The sequence below is a fragment of the Aquarana catesbeiana genome, linkage group LG03, assembly GCF_042186555.1.
Source record: "Aquarana catesbeiana isolate 2022-GZ linkage group LG03, ASM4218655v1, whole genome shotgun sequence".
Lineage (NCBI taxonomy): Eukaryota > Metazoa > Chordata > Amphibia > Anura > Ranidae > Aquarana > Aquarana catesbeiana.
Window position 1 is genome coordinate 568380273 of NC_133326.1, and position 19424 is coordinate 568399696.

The 19424-nt window shown below is 42.5% G+C and overlaps 1 protein-coding gene across 1 annotated transcript in view; it reads right to left on the reverse strand.

Annotated features, from left to right (window-relative positions):
- Positions 1 to 689: 689 nt before the first annotated feature.
- Positions 690 to 19424, reverse strand: part of LOC141132896 (uncharacterized) — a 77109-nt gene continuing 58374 nt past the window's right edge. The window contains exons 15-19 of the mRNA XM_073621847.1: positions 13595 to 13709; positions 8227 to 8364; positions 5414 to 5574; positions 4469 to 4557; positions 690 to 4017 (exon numbers count right to left, since the gene is read on the reverse strand). Of these exons, the coding sequence (XP_073477948.1) occupies positions 3786 to 4017; positions 4469 to 4557; positions 5414 to 5574; positions 8227 to 8364; positions 13595 to 13709 (735 nt within the window). The 3' untranslated portion in view covers positions 690 to 3785. The remainder of the gene's footprint in view (positions 4018 to 4468; positions 4558 to 5413; positions 5575 to 8226; positions 8365 to 13594; positions 13710 to 19424) is intronic.

Here is a 19424-nt window from a genome sequence, read left to right on the forward strand (position 1 = left end):
TCTGCACGCTGGAGTTTCTTCAACAGCATGCTGCAATGGGATTGGCACAGGACAAACCAATACTGGCCATATGAGACATCATGGGGAGAGCCTACACCTTTCTACCACACACCCAGGGTCCCAGGACACCCAGAGGGGAGAGGAAACACTGGAGGTGTGCAGGGATTATTTTCAGGTGAGTGGGAGACATGTAGTTCCAGGAGAAATATGTACCCAACAAGCTGGGGGACTGCCAGGAGTCCTAACACCGTACAGCCTGCCAGGACCGAGACTGAGATCAAGAGCACCTACTGAACCCTGTGCGACCTACTGGGTAGTGTACTTACTGGGGGATCCCCTCCCCCACCAGGAGAATACAGTACACACCAGGAGATCCCTTCCCCCCAATACTACACCCCCTTCCCCCATACTGTACACACCAGGGGACTCCCCTATCTCCCATACTACACCAGGAGACCTCCCAACCTCCCCCCAAAATTTACTCTGTGAGATCCCCCCAAACATTACATACACCCCTGCACCTTGGTGTCCGTTTATGAAACTGTGATCAGCGGTGATTGCCACTGATCACAGTCCATTAACGGTTTATGAAACAGAGATGATCGGGGGGAGAACATATTCTCTGCCGATCATCTCAACACACTGAGAGTCACAGAAACGGACAGTTTATGAAGCTGCGATCTCAGGACTTCACTGGCGATCTGAGTCAAAATTCACCTTCCCCATTCACCAGCTCAGGGGTGGAGAATCGGGGAGTGAAGAGAGAATCCCTGGGAACTGAGGAGGAACATTTTTGACTTCTTCGTCCAGACCCCCCCAAGCCACCACCATGTCCCCCTACCATGTCTATGTGTGTGTGTGTGTGTGTGTGTGTGTGTGTGTGTGTGTGTGTGTGTGTGTGTGTATATATATATATAGTGTAGGGGGACAGATATTTTATTAACTATGTGGGAGGTCTCCTCCAGGATTGTCTGTGTACTGAGCAGTGATAGTTTATCACTGCTTAATAAACAGACACCTCGGTTTTTCTGTGAATTTCTGGTACTATAGTCTCGTTATGTCTCACAAGATTCCAGTATCAGGGGCGATCTCCACTGTTTGAAGTGTTTGTAGATCGCTTTTTTCCTCCAAAAGGAGAAAGCGATCTACACCGCTTCATAAACTGGCACTCAGAGGAGAACGATCTCCTCTGTGAATGCCGGAGAACGGAGCAGTGAAAAAATGTCACTGCTTCATAAACGGACACCAATATACACTATATTGTGCATTGCATACTTCTTACCAAAGTGTTGATTGTCTTAACAATTACTGGTTGATAAGCAGTCACTGACTATTTTAATTAAGGCCTTCTTTTTTAATGTATGCTCAGATAAAATGTTAGCTCTCTGACTATATTCAGTGTACACAAAATTATATGTAATGGAAGAGTTTAATTTTTTTGATTGTGAAGTTTCTACATGTCTGTGAGACTTATTTGTGGCACCGCAATCTAAGCATATTTTATGCAAAAATGCTTTTGTTTTATTTAATTATGCCCCCTTAAGTCCCTCCCACTGAAGATGCAATTTGGCCACACCCACTGTTCACCGCGCTATGTGTGCCACATAACTACTCCCCTTGGAACATCCAAAGGTGTCCCAGGTCTTTTACAATCCCATAGTGTATGCTAAAAAAAAAAAATTGCTGTCCTCCACTAATGTGTTCAGGTTTGGCTTCAAGAAAAGGTGGCAACCCTAGATTGCACCTAGGAAAGAAGATCTGCAAACAGAGCTTATGGAGGGAGGTGTCCTGGTTAGTGCTTCCTACATGTGCACTCAACGCCAAGGGGATACAAAATGAGGGCCACGTATGAACCAACAATGTCCTGGTGCACAAGCCATACCACCGGAACCACCCCAGCAGGGGTGTATGGAAATAGGCTGCGCTGGGAGTGGCTATGTCTGGGCAGGGAATTTTGAAGCCGTGCACACAATGTCACTGCTTGAGACTCTGGAGAACAGCCAGCCTCGGGTGAGTGAATTCTCTCTTTTCCTTCCATCTAGTCCTTCCTTCCTTCCATGTGCCATAGTTATCCCTCCTTCCTGCCTTCCATGTACCATAGTGATCTTTCCTGCCTTCCATGTGTCAGTGATCCTTTCTGCCTTTCATATACTATAGTGATCCTTCCTGCCTCCCATGTGACATAGTGATCCTTCCTGCCTTCCATGTACCAAAGCGATGCTTCCTGCATTTCCATGTGCAATAGTGACCCTTCTTGCCTTCCATGTGCCATAGTGATCCTTCCTTCCATGTACCAAAGTCATCCTTCCTGCCTTCCATCTACCAAAGTGATCCTTCCTGCTTTCCATGTGCCACAGTGATCCTTCCTGTGATTCATGTGCCATAGTGATCCTTGCTGCCTTCCATGTGTCATAGTGATCCTTCCAGCCTTCCATGTATCATAGTGATCCTTCCTGCCTTCCACGTGTCATAGTGATCCCTGCTGCCTTCCATGTACCATAGTGACCCTTTCATGTACCAAAGTGATCCTTTCTGCTTACTATATGCTATAGTGATCCTTCCTATCTTCCATGTGCCATAGTGATCCTTCCTGCCTTCCATATGTGATAGGGATCCTTCCTTCCTGCCTTCCATGTACCATAGTGATCACTTCTTTCTTTCTACCATATACCATAGTGATCCTTCCTTCCATATAACAGTGATCCTTCCCGCTCTCCAATCTCTCTCCCTAAGGATTGATTCACACTGGAGACTCCAGCTTTTGGCACAGCAATCAAACCATATTTTATAGGTACAAGGAAGCCCAGGGTTTTTTAAACCATGCCCCTTAAGCCCCACCCACTATCATGTTTGGCCACACGCACTCTTTGCTGTGGCGCGCATTGCGCCCTGCAGGTCATCGTCTCCCTAAAATATCCCTCATTCTCAAGTTAAAAAGTTGGGAGGTATGATGATATGTCTCTTCTGCAGTAAAACAATCTTACTTGTCTGTTGGCAATCTTCTATTGCATGTACACTGAGCTGAATACCAGAGTGCATCATTAAATGTATTTTCTAAATACAAGCAGTGTAAGTACTTGAATGTGACCTGTCAGCCTCTTGCAAATCCTGTACAGCAGACCTCAGAGTGGGGGAGGAAGAAGTGGCACAAGGATCCAATCACTTCATGTGTGGATAAGAAACATGCTGATAGGAAGGGAAAGCAGAGTAACAGAGAGATGATCTTATAACTGTGCTACTTCTCTTTCATTGTCCAGTCACAGGTGAGGCGAGTCCAGGGTGACCTAGGCTCAGAAGAAGTGGGCTTAAATGATGCTGGCCATCTGACTAAGGATTAAAGCAACAGCTGGTTTGGTTATTTTACCTTTTAATAAAGGTATTCATTCTCATTTAGTTTTTTGGCTGGAACTCTACTTTAAATACAAGAATAAAATATTTCCCAAATATTGATTTCACCTCTCAATAATTGGGCAAATGATTGAAACTGAGGTGAATGTAAAAGTTTGACTTCATTCTACAAAGTGATTAAAAATTTCAACCGAGCTGAGTAACTGATACATAACATTCTCATTCTTTGGTTTGAAGCTTCCCTAGAGGTTACCACTATCAGTTCCTGAGTGCTGAACTGACAAACTGCAAGAAGAAACACTTGGAGAAAATTGACACAAACATAGAGAGTGTCTCTGTTTGCAAGGGTTCTAATACTGTAAGGCAAAACAGTTCATGAAATAGGTAACCCTGTTAAAATTTGTTGAGTCCAATGACTGGCTCCACCATGATATCTGTTAATGGCTGGTCCTGAGGAAGGACTTCCCATTGGTTGGAGGGATGGTCCAGACTCTAGGTGCAGGCCATGTCTCCTCTGCTACATGCTGCACACTGATGCTGGTGGGAGAGATGAGCTGAGAGATGGCCCCGCGGGAACGGAGGGACAAGCGGGCTGCCAGGAGTCCCATTCGGACGCAGGTATCGGTGTCCAGTTTCGCCAGGACCCCAGACAGGAGACCGGCCATAAGACTGTAGGGACAGAAGGATAAAGATGATCGAGTATTATCACAGGACACACTGTGGCTGAATCAGACACACAAATGTACAGATCTACAAAGACAAAAAAGAAGAGTCGGTTTTGTTTCCTGAACTATATAGAGTCTCCTGACTTCTCTCAACATCCCCTGCATCCTTTCCCCTACTATTCTTTTGCTGAACTTAGCCACAAAGTTCCAGAGGTGTCTAGAAGAGGGAAGTATAGCAATAATGAATAGTAATAATAAAAAATAATTATAAGTAATATTAGTTTTTGTAGTTTAAAAGTTTTCAGGTTCCTGCTACCCCCTCTTGACCCTGCTATCCTATGTGCTGACCTGTGAGTCAATATAATACATTAAATACAGTCCTTTTTTTATCTATTGATGCAAATTAAACATTTGCATTATTTTAAAAAGTTAAATTAGTAAAAAGTACAACAGACCTGTCTCCAGCTCCTGAAACATTAACAATTTCTTCAGTAGAGATTGGGGCTGCAGGATAATGTAGGGCACACAGGTCTCCCCGTGATGTCTGATGGAGTAGAAAAACAAATGTAAAATATAGGGTTATAATTATACAAAATAATTTAGATACATTTATGTCTCAGGGTTTGACCAAATTCACTGCATTTTTAAAGCTGAACTCCAGGCAAAAAAAAGTTCATTCAAACATATTCCTCTATAGCCACAAAGAATATAAATCCACTTTATGTGCATTAAAACAAAAAGTAGCAAATAAGAGAAGTTTACATACATTAAGTATGTGTTTTTGCATGTATTTTTAGGTATGTAATATATTTGAAGAGTAACTTCACTTTTCTAGAGAAAAAAAAAACAATCCCTGCTGGTTCATCGGTGTACATTTCATGGACTTTTAACAAACATTGTTGCAGATTCCTACCTGTTTCTGCTCTGAAGGAATAGCTCTTTGTTTGACTATGTCAATGTGTAGCGCAAATCTGAATGGGAATGACTTTTTCCTTATCAGCTGATGCCCTTACTGTGTTCTAATGAGGAATGTTGCAGTGCCTGCATCCCGCTAGAAGTAATTAACCCTTTGGGAATATCTTCATTGCAGAGGATGCCTAAAATCTTGCAGACTTGCAATGCAGACTTCTGGGAAAATCAGCGAGCCAATTATACAAGCTGGAAATTACATTTCATTACATTTCTGGGGAAGTCTCGTACACTGTGTACAGAAAGCCTCTAGGCTGCCATGTCGCATTGAGAAGGATTAATAACAATAAATTAGAATATGGCTTGGGTAGCAATTGTATGTTATATATTTTTTGCTATATTTTTTTTCTCACAAAAGTGGAGTTACCCTTTAAGAGATCAAATAACATGCACTGGAATAATCAGTTGACTTGTCTTGGATTTGGACCCACCTTGTTATTAGGATGTAAAGACAATACTCCATTGCAGCTGTGACCACACAGGAGGACCCCATGAGCTCCCAGGGTTACAATGACGCAGTGCAGGTTCTCCAGAAGTGGCAATGACAGGGTGATGGCCATGTTTATGACATCATCCAATGCACATGGAACATCTGAGACAAGGGAACAACAACAGACATATTCAATGCCGACCTGCAATGGAAATCAGCCCTAAACCGAGGAATAATAAAAATTTCTAGTCTCTAAGAAATTATTTGAACATTGAGGACTGTCTGTCATTACATCAGTTATTTTTTTCATTAAGAATCCTTTTATGAATGCTGAAGTGTTGAAAGACATTGAGAATAGAGGTATCACCTGTCAATCACTTAAAAGGTCAGAATGATGATATGTACTCTGGGAGGTAAGAGACACCATGCACCTTTTCCCTTGAGACAATTACCATCATGATAATCATTTTGTAATTGGAAGTTTCATATGTTAAAAAGACACTGTTACTAGTCCATTCATTTGTATAAAAAGCTTCCCATATAACTATATGTGCTTTTGATATATTTATGCATGTTATTTACTTTTAAAGACCTCCCTTTTATGGACATCCAAAAGCTCTGAGACTGTCATTCCCAAGACAGACAGAACGGTGGTCTGCCTATGTAAACAAGGCAAATCGCCGTTCTGTCAGAGGGGAAAATAAAGTTCTTGTGTTCCTGCTGAGCAGGAACAGGGATCTCTGTCTTCCCCCAGTCAAATCACACCCCCCCTCTCCCCCAGTTAGCAAGCACTCCCAAGGAACACATTTAACCCTTTGATCGCCCCTGATGGTAACCCCTTTCCTGCCAGTGTCATTAGTACAGTGATAGTGATTTTTTTTTTTTTAGCACTGATCACTGTATTGGTGTCACTGGTCCCCAAAAAGTGTCACTAAACACACGATACGAAAATCGAATGGAAAAATTCGTACAAGCTGTCTGCCGATTTTAGGATTGTTAGTACGGTACTTTCGACAGCCGATTTCGCTTTTTCGTCAAAAAAACAAACTTTCGACAAAAAAAGCTGGATGTGGAGACTATAAAATTTTTGTCGGATGTGAACTCAACATCCGATTTTCATTTCATTAGTACGGTTTTCGTACAAAAAAAATCATAAGAGCAAGACTACGCATGCTCAGAAACGAAAGAATACATACAAAACTATTCAACACATTACATCACTTCTGATGCTGTATTCAGTCATACAAAAATTTTCATATTATGAGTAACCTCTTCACTTTCGACATTAGATTAGCATGCCACAAAAAACGGACATTCGGTCGTCTTAAAATCTGATCGTGTGTGCAAGGCTTTAGTGTCAGATTTGTCCACCGCAATGTGGCAGTCCTGGTAAAAATCGCTGATCGTCGTCATTACTAGTAAGAAAAAGTCCATAAATCTATCCCATCGTTTGTAGACGCTATAACTTTTGCAAAACCAATTAATATACGCTTGTTGGGAATTTTTTTTATCAAAAATACGCAGCAGTATATATATTAGCCTAAATTAATGAAGAAATTAGATTTTTTAAATTTTTTTATTTGATGTGTTTTTTAACAAAGTAAAAAATATTGTTTTTTTTTTCAAAATTGTCAGTCTTTTTTCGTTTATAGCGCAAAAAATAAAAACCGCAGAGGTGATCAACTACCACCAAAAGAAAGCTCTATTTGTTGGAAAAAAAAGGACATAAATTTAATTTGGGTACAAGGTCGCACGACCGTGCAATATGCAAAAAATGGCCTGGTCAGGAGGGGGGGGGGGGGGGGGGTGAACCTTCCGGAGCTGAACTCCAGGCAAACAACTATGTTGAAATACAGACAGACAGCATGAAATGTTAGTGACCTCACTTCTCTATAAGGCAGGTCATACACGGTTCGAATCTTCCTGCTGAACCAGACAAGATTTGAACAATGTATGGGCAGGCTGAATGTACCAAGTTGATCAATCAACCTAGGTACAACCATCATGCCGAGTTTTACCTGCGCTTATCCCTAGCGGCTGCTATAGCCGCTAGCAATAATCACTGTCTTCTTCTGGCGGGGATGGCTTCCCCGCCCTACCCCTAGGGTTGCCACCTCATCCCTTTAAACCCGAACACATATGAATTACACAGGTTCTGAGGCCGCTTAAGGTGGTAATTAAACTCACTTGGTGCCTTATCTGCATTCAATTAGCCTCAGAACTTGTGTAATCCATATGTGTTCGGGTTTAAAGGGATGAGGTGGCAACCCTACCTACCCCCCTCCCGCCAGGAGAAGACAATGGCCCGGCAAGAGGAATTCCTGCATCAACACTGTCTGTCTCTTGATGGGGGATTCAAGCTAATTTCTTTCCTGCAACCCATGATTGCAGGAAAGAAATTTGCTCTGTGTATGGCCGGCCTAAGGCAATTTCAAAATACCACTTGGTGACCTGTTCCCAGCCCACTTCTAACTGGACAATGAAGGAGAACTAAAACACTGATTTCACTTGACAGCACTGCACAATGCAGTAGAGCAGTGTTTCTCAACTCCAGTCCTCGAGGCGCCCCAACAGGTTAGGTTTTCAGGCTTTCCATCATTTTGCACAGGTGATTTGATCAGTTTCACTGCCTTAGTAATTACCACAGCCGTTTCATCTGAGGGAAATCCTGAAAACATGACCTGTTGGGACGCCTTGAGGACTGGAGTTGAGAAACACTCCAGTAGAGCACTGTTTTCAGTTTACTGAGAGATCAATTCTGTTTGCATTTGGGAAGAATTGGCTCAGGTGTGTCACCATTATCTGTGAATTTACCGAAGTTCACTGAATAACCTAATGTCCTGTTGATGGAAATGAGCTCCTTAAGGTTCGGTGAGATGTAGGTTAAGGCTGTCCAGCTGTTAGATGTGAAGGGTTTAGATGCCTTGGCTACATCTGTAGGCTCATAGCAAACTGCCAAAGAAATAAAGAGAACAAATTAATGGTGCTTGATTCACATTTAAATATTTAAAGCTGAACTCCAGACAAACAGCTATACACACACACAGATGAAATACATACACTATATTACCAAAAGTATTGGGACACCTGCCTTTACACGCACATGAACTTTAATGGCACCCCAGTCTTAGTCCGTAGGGTTCAATACTGAATTGGCCCGACCTTTGCAGCTATAACAGCTTCAACTCTTCTGGGAAGGCTGTCCACAAGGTTTAGGAGTGTGTCTATGAGAATGTTTGACCATTCTTCCAGAAGCGCATTTGTGAGGTCAGGCACTGATGTGGATGAGAAGGCTTGGCTCACAGTCTACGCTCTAATTCATCCCAAAGGTGTTCTATCGGGTTGAGATCAGGACTCTGTGCAGGACAGTCAAGTTCCTCCACCCCAAACTCAATCATCCATGTCTTTATGGACCTTGCATTGTGTACTGGTCCGAATCATTTAGTGGGGGGTTATGGTGTGGATAAGGATGGGCTCTGCGTGTTCGCAAGCTGCACGTGCCGAGCCTGCCAGGAAGTCAGCACTGCACAGCGCTAATCACAAGCAGTGAGATATTTCCCGATGTGCAGCTGCAGAGATTGGGAAATGTCTCACTGTCTGTGATTAGTGCAGCGCAGTGCCAACTTCCTGGCGAGCTCGGCACGTGCAGCTTGCGAACACGCCAGAGCCCATCCTTAGGTGTGGGGTTGTTTTTCAGGGGTTCGACTTGACCCCCTAGTTTCAGTGAAGGGGATTCTTAAGGCATCAGGCTGTCAGGATTCAAAGACATTTTGGAAAATTTTATGCTCCCAACTTTGTGGGAACAGTTTGGGGAGAGCACCTTTCAGTTCCAACATGACTGCGCACCAGTGCACAAAGCAAAGTTCATAAAGACATGGATGAGCAAGTTTGGGGTGGAGGAATTTGACTGGTGTGCACAGAGTCCTGACCTCAACCTGACAAAACACCTTTGGGATGAATTAGAGTGGAGACTGCGAGCCAGGCCTTCTTGTCCAACATCAGTGCCTTACCTCACAAATTCGCTTGTGGAATAATGGTCAAACATTCCCATAGACACACTACTAAAGCTTGTGGACAGCCTTCCCAGACAGCCCTTCCCCTACGCGTGTTCGACACAGGGTCACGTGTCTTCATCAGGGGGATTGATGATGAAGACACGTGACCCTGTGTCGAACACGCGTAGGGGAAGGGCCAGGATGGAGCACGGAGCCATTCACTCCACTGAGATGCAATGCACAGCTTATCCCTCCTGACAGGCAAACTTTGGAGACTGTTATCAGATTGGTGCACTCACGCACCTTGCAAATGTGAGTACCCTAATATAGGGAGCTTTTATTCCAATAAATATTTAAAAACGATATCACACTATCAAGTTTTTCTTTTCCTTTATTCCTAACTGCTGAGTTGCTGCTGAAAACTGTGTATCTGGATTCCATCACTGAGCCGTGGGATGGCTCATAAGCGTGTTTAGACTCAGTCTCACAGCTGAATCGCATGCTCTGAGGTGAGCGGCTGTCCCTGGGGGGTCACCGGATGGCACTTGAGCATGGGATTCTGAGCACTAAGATAAATGTACGCACGGTGGATTTTTTATGGACTGTTTTTATGGACTTTATGTGGATTTCTTTCATATATTGGACTTTAATAATCACGTACCACATCTTGGATTTGATATTCACACTCAGTGTGTGGCACTTGGCACTTTGTTGTATTTTGCAGTTATCACTGTGACATATTTATATATATATATATATATATATATATATATATATATATATATATATATATTATATATATTTTTTTTTTTTTTCACGGTAAATTTCAGACTATATAAATTATTTTTTCATCCATTATATATCCAGGTAGTAGTTCAGTAATCGCTACTCTCATTCTAATGGTATACATCTAGTATATTATTTACAGATAGCACTTTAAAATCACTTGTTTTTTATATATATCCTTTGTGCCTTGCTGTGGCTGGATAAGCCACTTATGCGGTATTTTCAGTATACCTCATATGCATTAATAATCTCCAGATTGATATTTTCACCTTAGCGCAGCGTATCTTTTGTATACATTGTATTGCACAGCATATGAAACGTGTTCTGTGCGAGCAGCTAGGTGATTTCCACATTTGAGGCAATATACCATTTATGCATCTATCTACTATAGTGTATATGGGGGCTGTTTTTCCTGTCAAAGGATCTGTATTTCTGTCCATCCAGTCTTGAGGTTTAGAAAGCTCTGGCCCACAGCACAACCATGTCCAGCAGGGAAGAGGATATGAACTCAGCATTCTCCTCACATCATCATGCTCATTGCACTGCAAGAGGCTGATACCAAGTCCAATTCAGGTTCTTATAGTACTTGCAGAGGAGCACTAAGGATTACAGAGCTACATTTATTTTAACCTTTACTCTCTTCCTTACTATCTACCTACTTTTAAAGAATGAGTGTATTTTTAGTGACAGCACATTTTGTGTTATTGTAATGCTTGCCCTGAGCTCATTTTGATGTTACTTTTATATATTTTTTTGCCTATGGCTTTATACGGGAAGGCATAGATTTAAAATTATTGTTATAGAAAAATATGATCAAACTATGATGTGTATAGGGATTTGTAGGTATTCCCCCTAGCAGCTGTCAAACCTGCAGGGTAGATCCCATACTGTAATGCGATGCAGGATATGCCCTTTCCAGCTGGAGTTGATGGGAGATCATGTGACTATTTTGTTCCTTTAATTGGCTATAAAAGGCTGATTCATAGAAGAATGAAGGCAGGAAAAGACCAAGTTGTCCATCAAGTCTGCCTCTTTGGATTTTTATTTATACATTTGTTGTCATTTTTAACCTTTTTGTCTAAGTATAGACCTCTATCCATCATCATCTAAATCCATCTTTTTATCCAAATCATGCCTTACACATCTCAAATTTCACCCGATTCATGTTGAATTGGCCAGAATTTAAGCCATGGGTGTCTGGCCCTGTTGACACCACCTGGCTCAGCAAACTTTGAATGAAAACTCAAAGGAGACAGGTGGAAAATCATTGGCTGAACAATGACCGCAAATTCAAAGTTTGGATATTCAGACAGCCGCAGGTGCTATAGCTGTCTAAGTACAACAGCTGGCAGTGAAGGTTCCTCAGTCCATGCTGTTTAGCATGAATAGAGCAGTCTTTCAGATCTCCCTTGTTAAGCCTGCAGGCTAAACAAAATAAATCTATGTGTATATGGCCAGTGTTAGTGTATACCTAAATAATAGCAAAGGTGTCTCTGTGCTGTGATGTAATCATTAAAAGTGGGTGGCAGCTTTCACATACAAGCAATATACTTAGCTTAAAGGGGTTGTAAAGTCAGAAGGTTTCTTTATCTTAATGCATTCTATGCATAAAAATAAAAAACCTTCTGTGTACAACAGCTGCCCCAGCACCCCCTAAAACTTACCAATCCTCTCTAGCGTTGTCTGGGACTCTCCTCCTGACTGGCTGAGACACAGCAGCGGCACCATTGGCTCTCGCTTCTGTCAACCAAAGTCAGTTAGCCAATCAGGATAGAGAGAGGGGGCGGGGCCGAACAGACACAAGGAGCTGTGACTTGGCTTGGGTGCCCCCATAGCAAGCTGCTGCTGTGGGGGCACATAACAGGAGGGAGGGGCCAGGAGGGAGGGTAAATAAAACTCACCGGGAGCCAACATAATATTTTGATAGTGTTGTATTTGGGGTTTTTTTTAAGAACAGTACTCAATTTTCTCTGTTTTTTTTAAAGAATTTTAGGTACAAAAACCAGAGCCTATTGGGCATACCCAGGCTCGACACGAATACAACAAAAGAGCACACATAGAACCAACAAAAACTCTTGTGCCCGACTGGCACTAGCCGACAGTACACTCCAAAAGTCACAACAGGTTTCCTACAGAAACTATGGGTTCATCTACCCAGGGTCTAAAATGAGGGTTAGCATGTCAAGTTAGCATGATCCTCATGCTTGCCCTCATTGTTGCCGGGAAAGGAGGGGGTTTAGCTGCTTAACGCGAAAGGTCTTCGTGGAAGGGGTCCCAATCCAAATATTCCATACTTTGTGGAATTTTTTAGGGCATTCCCTTGATAAATAAGTGGCCTTATACAAACTTCCACTGGAGTACAATCATTTTCTTTGCATAAAACAATAACAGTCCTACAAGGGTTCTGGGGGCTATGTGGTGGGCTAGAGGGTCCACCAGACCCAGCAGACATACAGTACCTCCACAGTTTGAGGCATCTGAATAGTGGTTATTGAGCAGATAAATTAAATTACAGCATTCCAAAATGTTTGAATATGAGGACATTGCCAGAAAGATATGTATAAAGTGCGCCGAGTCAGCCGAGCACTACCAGCACACCGCAGAGGTGGAAGGGTGTATTCTGTGTAGATGCTTCTGAGTAAGATATATGCAATGTAGAATTTTAAATTGCACAAGTCTGTCCCTAGCTGCAACCAGCTGCAGAAAAGGACATTCCCATATCTCCTCCCAATTTTCATTATCTAACCCAGGAAAATCTAATGTCCATTTACATTTGAGAGCATAAAATCCCGAGTGGACAGAAGGGAGCATAACCTTATGTATATTGGAGAGGGGTTTCACTAGAGTATCATCCCTGAGTACACTCTCAAGGTTAGAGGTGTAAAACGCTACCACCTGCCAGCATGCCAGCTTTGTCATGCTTTATACTAAACATCATTTAGATTTAATTTTAAACTTGACAAGCCATAGAATAAAATGTATACTTTTTATTTACAGGAAATGTACTTGTTTTGACTAACAATGATCTAGAAATTATTTTTTCTTTTGTCAATAGATTCCACAGAAAATAAAGTCATTTTTGTAAAGTAACATTGTCAAAAGTAAGTCTAAGGTTTCTAAAAAAAAAAAAATAAAAAAAGGAAAACATATATTTTTATTATCACATTGTTGTCTATTGTTGTTACCTATTGAAAAGTTATCACCAAATAAAAAGGCCTATAGTGGTGATGTAAAAACTGCTTTGGTCCTTAAGAAGTAAACAAGCACATGAGCTAAAGTGGTTAAGAATAGAAAAAAGTGGCACAAAGCACCAATGATGAATCCATACAGCTGAAATGTATTAAGTTCACTGTGGCTGGCAGCATTAGGCTGAAGCTAAAACACTTTGCTGGCACACTGACCTGGCACTCGGTTCTGCCGTGCAATCTCACACACATACTGGATAGTAGATACAGGTACATTCCCATCTAGGCATACCAGGCAGGACTGGCGTAAACTGTCTGCAAACTGAGATACCTGGGAAAAGAGAGAAGGACTTAGGATCTATATTGTAATTTCAAACAAGGAAAACAAGTGAACAGCTAGAGGAAAACTCCAGCCCAAAACTTTAATTTTGTTTTGGATAATATAAGGAAGGGATAGAGCATATGTCAAGTATTTGTTGCTATCTGTGTCCTGATTGGAGAATTTCCCTTCACTTGCACTGATGACAGGAAGTGATGAGAAATCTCTCCAATAGGGACAGAGCCAAAAACAGATATGCATTGTTAGTAAAGTGAGGAGGGTTAGAACTTTTGACAGAAAACCAACAGTAAATGTAACTCTTTCACACTCTATTCAAAACTGAAAAAAAGAATTTGGCTGTAGAGACTTTAACACACATAAATGACAGAAATGTATAAACTCACAACACAATGGGGGAAACAACTATGGCCTTGTCTTACTACACCTAATAATAATAATGACCCAGGTACACCCAACCCCTTATTTACCACCCCCATTACCAAACCAAATAGCTGGACAGAGTTACTGTTGTTAACTTTTTTGCTACGGTGTAATTTTTCTGTTGCGTTACAAATCCACAATGCTGCAGCTCAGTGGAGGAACTATAACTAACCTAAAATTAGAGATTCCAAACAGGCTTGTCAAACACCATAGCCTATAGAGCAGGGGTCAGCAACCTTTTTCTACTTAAGGGCCGGATTCAATGTATGTGAATGCATGGAGGACCGCATTCACCTGCTAATAAATGAAGATAATAATCTAGATCCCTTTACATTACACAGCCCCCACACTACTGGATCCCTTTACATTACACAGCCCCCGCACTTCTGGATCCCTTTACATTACACAGCCCCCGCACTTCTGGATCCCTTTACATTACACAGCCCCCGCACTTCTGGACTCCTTTACATTACACAGGTCCCGCACTTCTGGATCCCTTTACATTACACAGCTCCCGCACTTCTGGATCCCTTTACATTACACAGCTCCCGCACTTCTGGATCCCTTTACATTAGACAGCTCCCGCACTTCTGGATCCCTTTACATTAGACAGCTCCCGCACTTCTGGATCCCTTTACATTACACAGCTCCCGCACTTCTGGACTCCTTTATATTACACAGCTCCCGCACTTCTGGACTCCTTTACATTACACAGCTCCCGCACTTCTGGACTCCTTTACATTACACAGCTCCCGCACTTCTGGACTCCTTTACATTACACAGGTCCCGCACTTCTGGACTCCTTTACATTACACAGGTCCTGCACTTCTGGACTCCTTTACATTACACAGGCCCCGTACTTCTGGACCCCTTTACATTACACAGCCCCACACTTCTGGATCCCTTTACATTACACAGCCCCCGCACTTCTGGATCCCTTTACATTACACAGCTCTCGAATTTCTGGACCCCTTTACATTCCACAGCCCCCGCATTTCTGGACTCCTTTACATTCCACAGCCCCCGCACTTCTGGACTCCTTTACATTACACAGGCCCCGCACTTCTGGACATGCGCAGTAGGGAACCGGGAAGTGAAGCTGCAACATTTCACTTCCTGATTCCCTCACCTAGGATGGCGGCGGCAGCTGCCGACAATCGAGCGGGTTATCGGCGTCGGCTGCCGACATCGCTGGACCCTGGGACAGGTAAGTGGCCAATATTTTTTTTTTTTAGGTGGATTTAGGTGGACTCCCTCTTTAAGCATTAGAAGGGCGACATGCATTAGAGGGCACGGTTCAGGATGGGACTGAGCTGAAGCCTTCTTGTCATATTTGAAATAGAGTGGCTTTTGGTGTGCGCTTCTACCTCTCCTTTGTAAGTTGTTGATAATCAGGCAAGGTGAGCCCTGTGGGAGCTGCACCCGAGATGGATTTAATCACTGGGGGAGAGAATGAGTGGAACCTGGAGCGGTGCTTCATGTTCAATTGGGGTGCATTAATATCTAAATAAAACATGGAAAACATTTGAATGTGCACAATGCATTTATGGTTAAACTTCAGGCAAACAGAAAAATACACAGATGAAATACAAATATGAAAGCGGTTTTACCTGCAAAAAGATTTGTATTTCTGTCTATTCAGTTCTGTCAGGAAGCACAGGATGTCTGATTTTTATCTCATGCATTTTTTAAAATCAGATGTTATTTAAAACAAAATGTTTCATTTATACAGTAGTATAGAGACAAGCTGACACGTAGGACAGATTATCTGATGTATTTAAGTATCTTTCAGGTCTTGTCCCTGTCCCAACCTGTGACTGGATAGTAAAAGGAGAAAAAGCAGACTTATGAGCTCATGTTTGTCACTCTGCTCTCGCCTTCTACGAGTATACCCCTTGCATTGCGGGACAACTGACTGGCATCTTGTGCTGCACAGTGATTGCAAGGGACTGATACCAGGTCAAATTCAAGTACATACACTGCTTGAATTTAAAAAAGAATATATTTAATGCATTTAATCATGTATGAATGAATGCAGAGCAGAATTTATTCATGCCTCACATAGTTACATAGTAGATTAGGTTGAAAAAAAGACACATTAGGGTTGATTTATTAATACTGGAGAGTGAAACTGGTGCAGCTGTACATGGTAGCCAATCAGCTTCTAACTTCAGCTCGATCAATTAAGCTTTGACAATAAAACCTGGAAGCTGATTGTTTTTTATGCAGAACTGCACCAGATTTTGCATGTTCCAGGTTTATTAAATCAACCCATTGAGTCCAACCTACAGTATATGTGCGTGTGAGCGAGTCTTTTATATCTGAATACAGATTTCAAAGTAGATTTTTTTTTTGGAAAAGTGAATAGCTGGCAACAGTATCAGGCAGTTTCCAGTGATTGTACATGTCAGTGTCTGGGCTCAGGTAAACAATCCAGGAAGAACACAATAGCATCTGTCTCTGAGTGGCAGAGGAACATCAGCCTGCCCCACAAAATATCTTAATCCAGGATTCATCTTCTCTGATCTCCTGACCTGCCGTGATCTCTCACCTCACTCTTTCCATGTTCCATGTCTCACTTAAAATCCCCCTCCGATCTCCCTGTCATCAACAGGCTCAGCAGAGTCTTAGCTACATGTGTTATGTGGGGGGTGGAGCTGTCTGCATACTCTGGAACCCAAAAACAGCTTAATCTTTCCAAATCTAATAAAATGCTCTTCTAATCTCCCTCTGACAATATCTGACAGCTGTACAGTGAGCTGACTTCCTGTATCACATATTGCGCTTCTGATTTAACTGTAGATTTAAAAGCATATGATCTTTGTTTTATTTACATTTTTATTTTGCTGTTTTTTTATTTATTTTTTTACTCTTATTTAAAGTGTATGTCCAAATGTATTTAATACCTTCTTCAGCTCTGTGTATACATAGGAGCATGGGGGAACTCAAGTCCTTAATGGGTTATGGTAATGACAAAGCCCCAAATTATACACAATGGCTCAAAATTGACATGATCCAGAAACATTTAGGCCAAATAAAGCTTTGTTATATTCAAGCCCTTTCTTCTAATTTTTGGAGACTTTTTAATGACTGGCATAGTACTATTGGATTGGCTCAAGGCCAATGTGGTGCTTATATTTAAAAAGGAGTCAAAGTCTTTACCAAGTAACTATAGACCAGTTAGTTTAACTTCTACAGTTGGCAACCCAGATAGCAAGCATCTGTACTGCAAGTTTGAAAATGACTTCCTAAGCCACTGCTAGACTTGCCCGGCTTCACAAATTAGTTGTACAATTGCAGCAAGTCCGCATTACATGACTCCAGATAAACTTTCTTTGCAAAGTTTCTGCAAGTCTGCTGCAAGTTCTGAATCAGTTATGTTGCGCAATAGTCATCCCACCACAGGGGTCACTGTGGCTGAATTTTCATGCTGTAGACTTGCAGAGCTCTTGCTGTAGACTCACCGCTGCAACTTTTCTCTTGCTAGAGACTTGCCATGCAATTTTGCTACAAATTGGAAAAGTGTCATCTAGAACTTCAAGTAGTCTGCAAGTGTACAACTTGGCCGTGAAAATGTGCGGCAAGTTAACAGACTTACAATTCAACACCGCCACAAATTTGTAGCAAGTTATCCTTGTTATCTGGGAAGATATTTGAGAGTTTAAGGACCGTATAGAAAAGGTTTTGCTAGAAAATAATATTTTAAGCAATAGTCAGCATGGATTCACGAAAGACTAAAGTTGACAAACAAATCTGATTTCTTTTTATGAGGAGGTAGGTAAAAACCTTAGACAAAGGAGTGACTGTGGATATAGTATACCTGGATTTTACGAAAGGGTTTGACACAGTTTCCCACACACGACTAATGTATAAATTGAAGTTTACAGGCTTAGAAAATGTAGTTTGCAAATGGATAGAAAGCTGGCTAAAAGATTCTATTCAAATTTTATTTTTTTTTTTTTAAGTCAGCAGCTACAAACACTGTAGATTCTGACTTTTAATAAGGACACTTACCTGTCCAGGGAGCCCGCGATGTCGGCCCCTCGAGGCCGATCCGTCCATCGGATCGGGTGCAGGCGCCGCCATTCTAATTAAGGTAAACAGGCAGTGGAGCTTAACTGCCCGTTTCCTACTGCGCATGCGCGAGCCGCGCGGCCCTGTGTGAATGGCCGGCTGTCATCTGGGACACACACATGTCTCAGAAGACATCGGGGGGCTCGCCGAAGAAGAGGCTATGACGTCCTGTGCCACAGACCAGATGAATCGGAAGTACAAGCTGTACTTCATAAAAAAGGTAAGTTAGATGAAAAAAAAAAATTTTTAACTAGCCAAAAATGAGCAGTGGAGAGGTGGTCTTTCATTTAAGACCACCTCTCAAAAGTGGGTGGAATTCCGCTTTAATGATTCATACTCTGAATAGTCTAAGGTTATTAGTGGTGTGTGACAGACCTAGCCGGGACAGGGGCTTTTGGAGAGATGGAATTGAATCCAAAGTAACAAGACGACTCCACGGATCCCCCCCGGTATACACCTTCCATAGAGTAGTGTTTCTTTAAATACCAGGGCCCATAGTCAGATGGTAAGAGGCTTGCCCCCAGTCCTCTCCAAAAGCCCCTGTCCCAGCTTGGTCTGTCACATGGTGTACCCCAAGGTTCAGTGCTGGACCCTTACTTTTTAGCAGATTTATAAATGATATAGAACATGGGATTAAAATAACCATTTCAATGTTTGCAGATGACACCAAACTATGTAGTACAATAACGTCCTTACAGGATGTCTCCAACTTAACCACTTGCCGACCGCCTCACGTCTATATACGTCAACAGAGCGGCACGGGCAGGCAAAATCACGTACCTGATACGTGATGCCTTCCTGCGGGCGGGGGGTCCGATCGGACCCCCCCCCGGTGTCAGCGGCGGTCGGCATTTGTCTGGCAGCGATCAGAGATGAGGGGGAGGCCATCCGATCGTGGCCCCCCCCTCGCGATCGCTCCCAGCCAATGAGAAACATCCCCTGCCTGTGTATAGTACACACAGGCAGAGGATGTGATGTCATCTCTCCTCGGCTTGGCAGTTTCCGTTCCGACGCCGAGGAGAGAAGACATCCGAGTAAGTGTAAAACACTACACAACACAGTAGAACATCCCAGGCACACTAAACACCCACGATCCCCCCCCCGATCCCCCCCCAATCACCCCCCCCCCCGTCACAAACTGACACCAAGCTGTTTTTTTTTTTTTTTTTCCTGATTACTGATTGGTGTCAGTTTGTGACAGTTAGAAGTGGT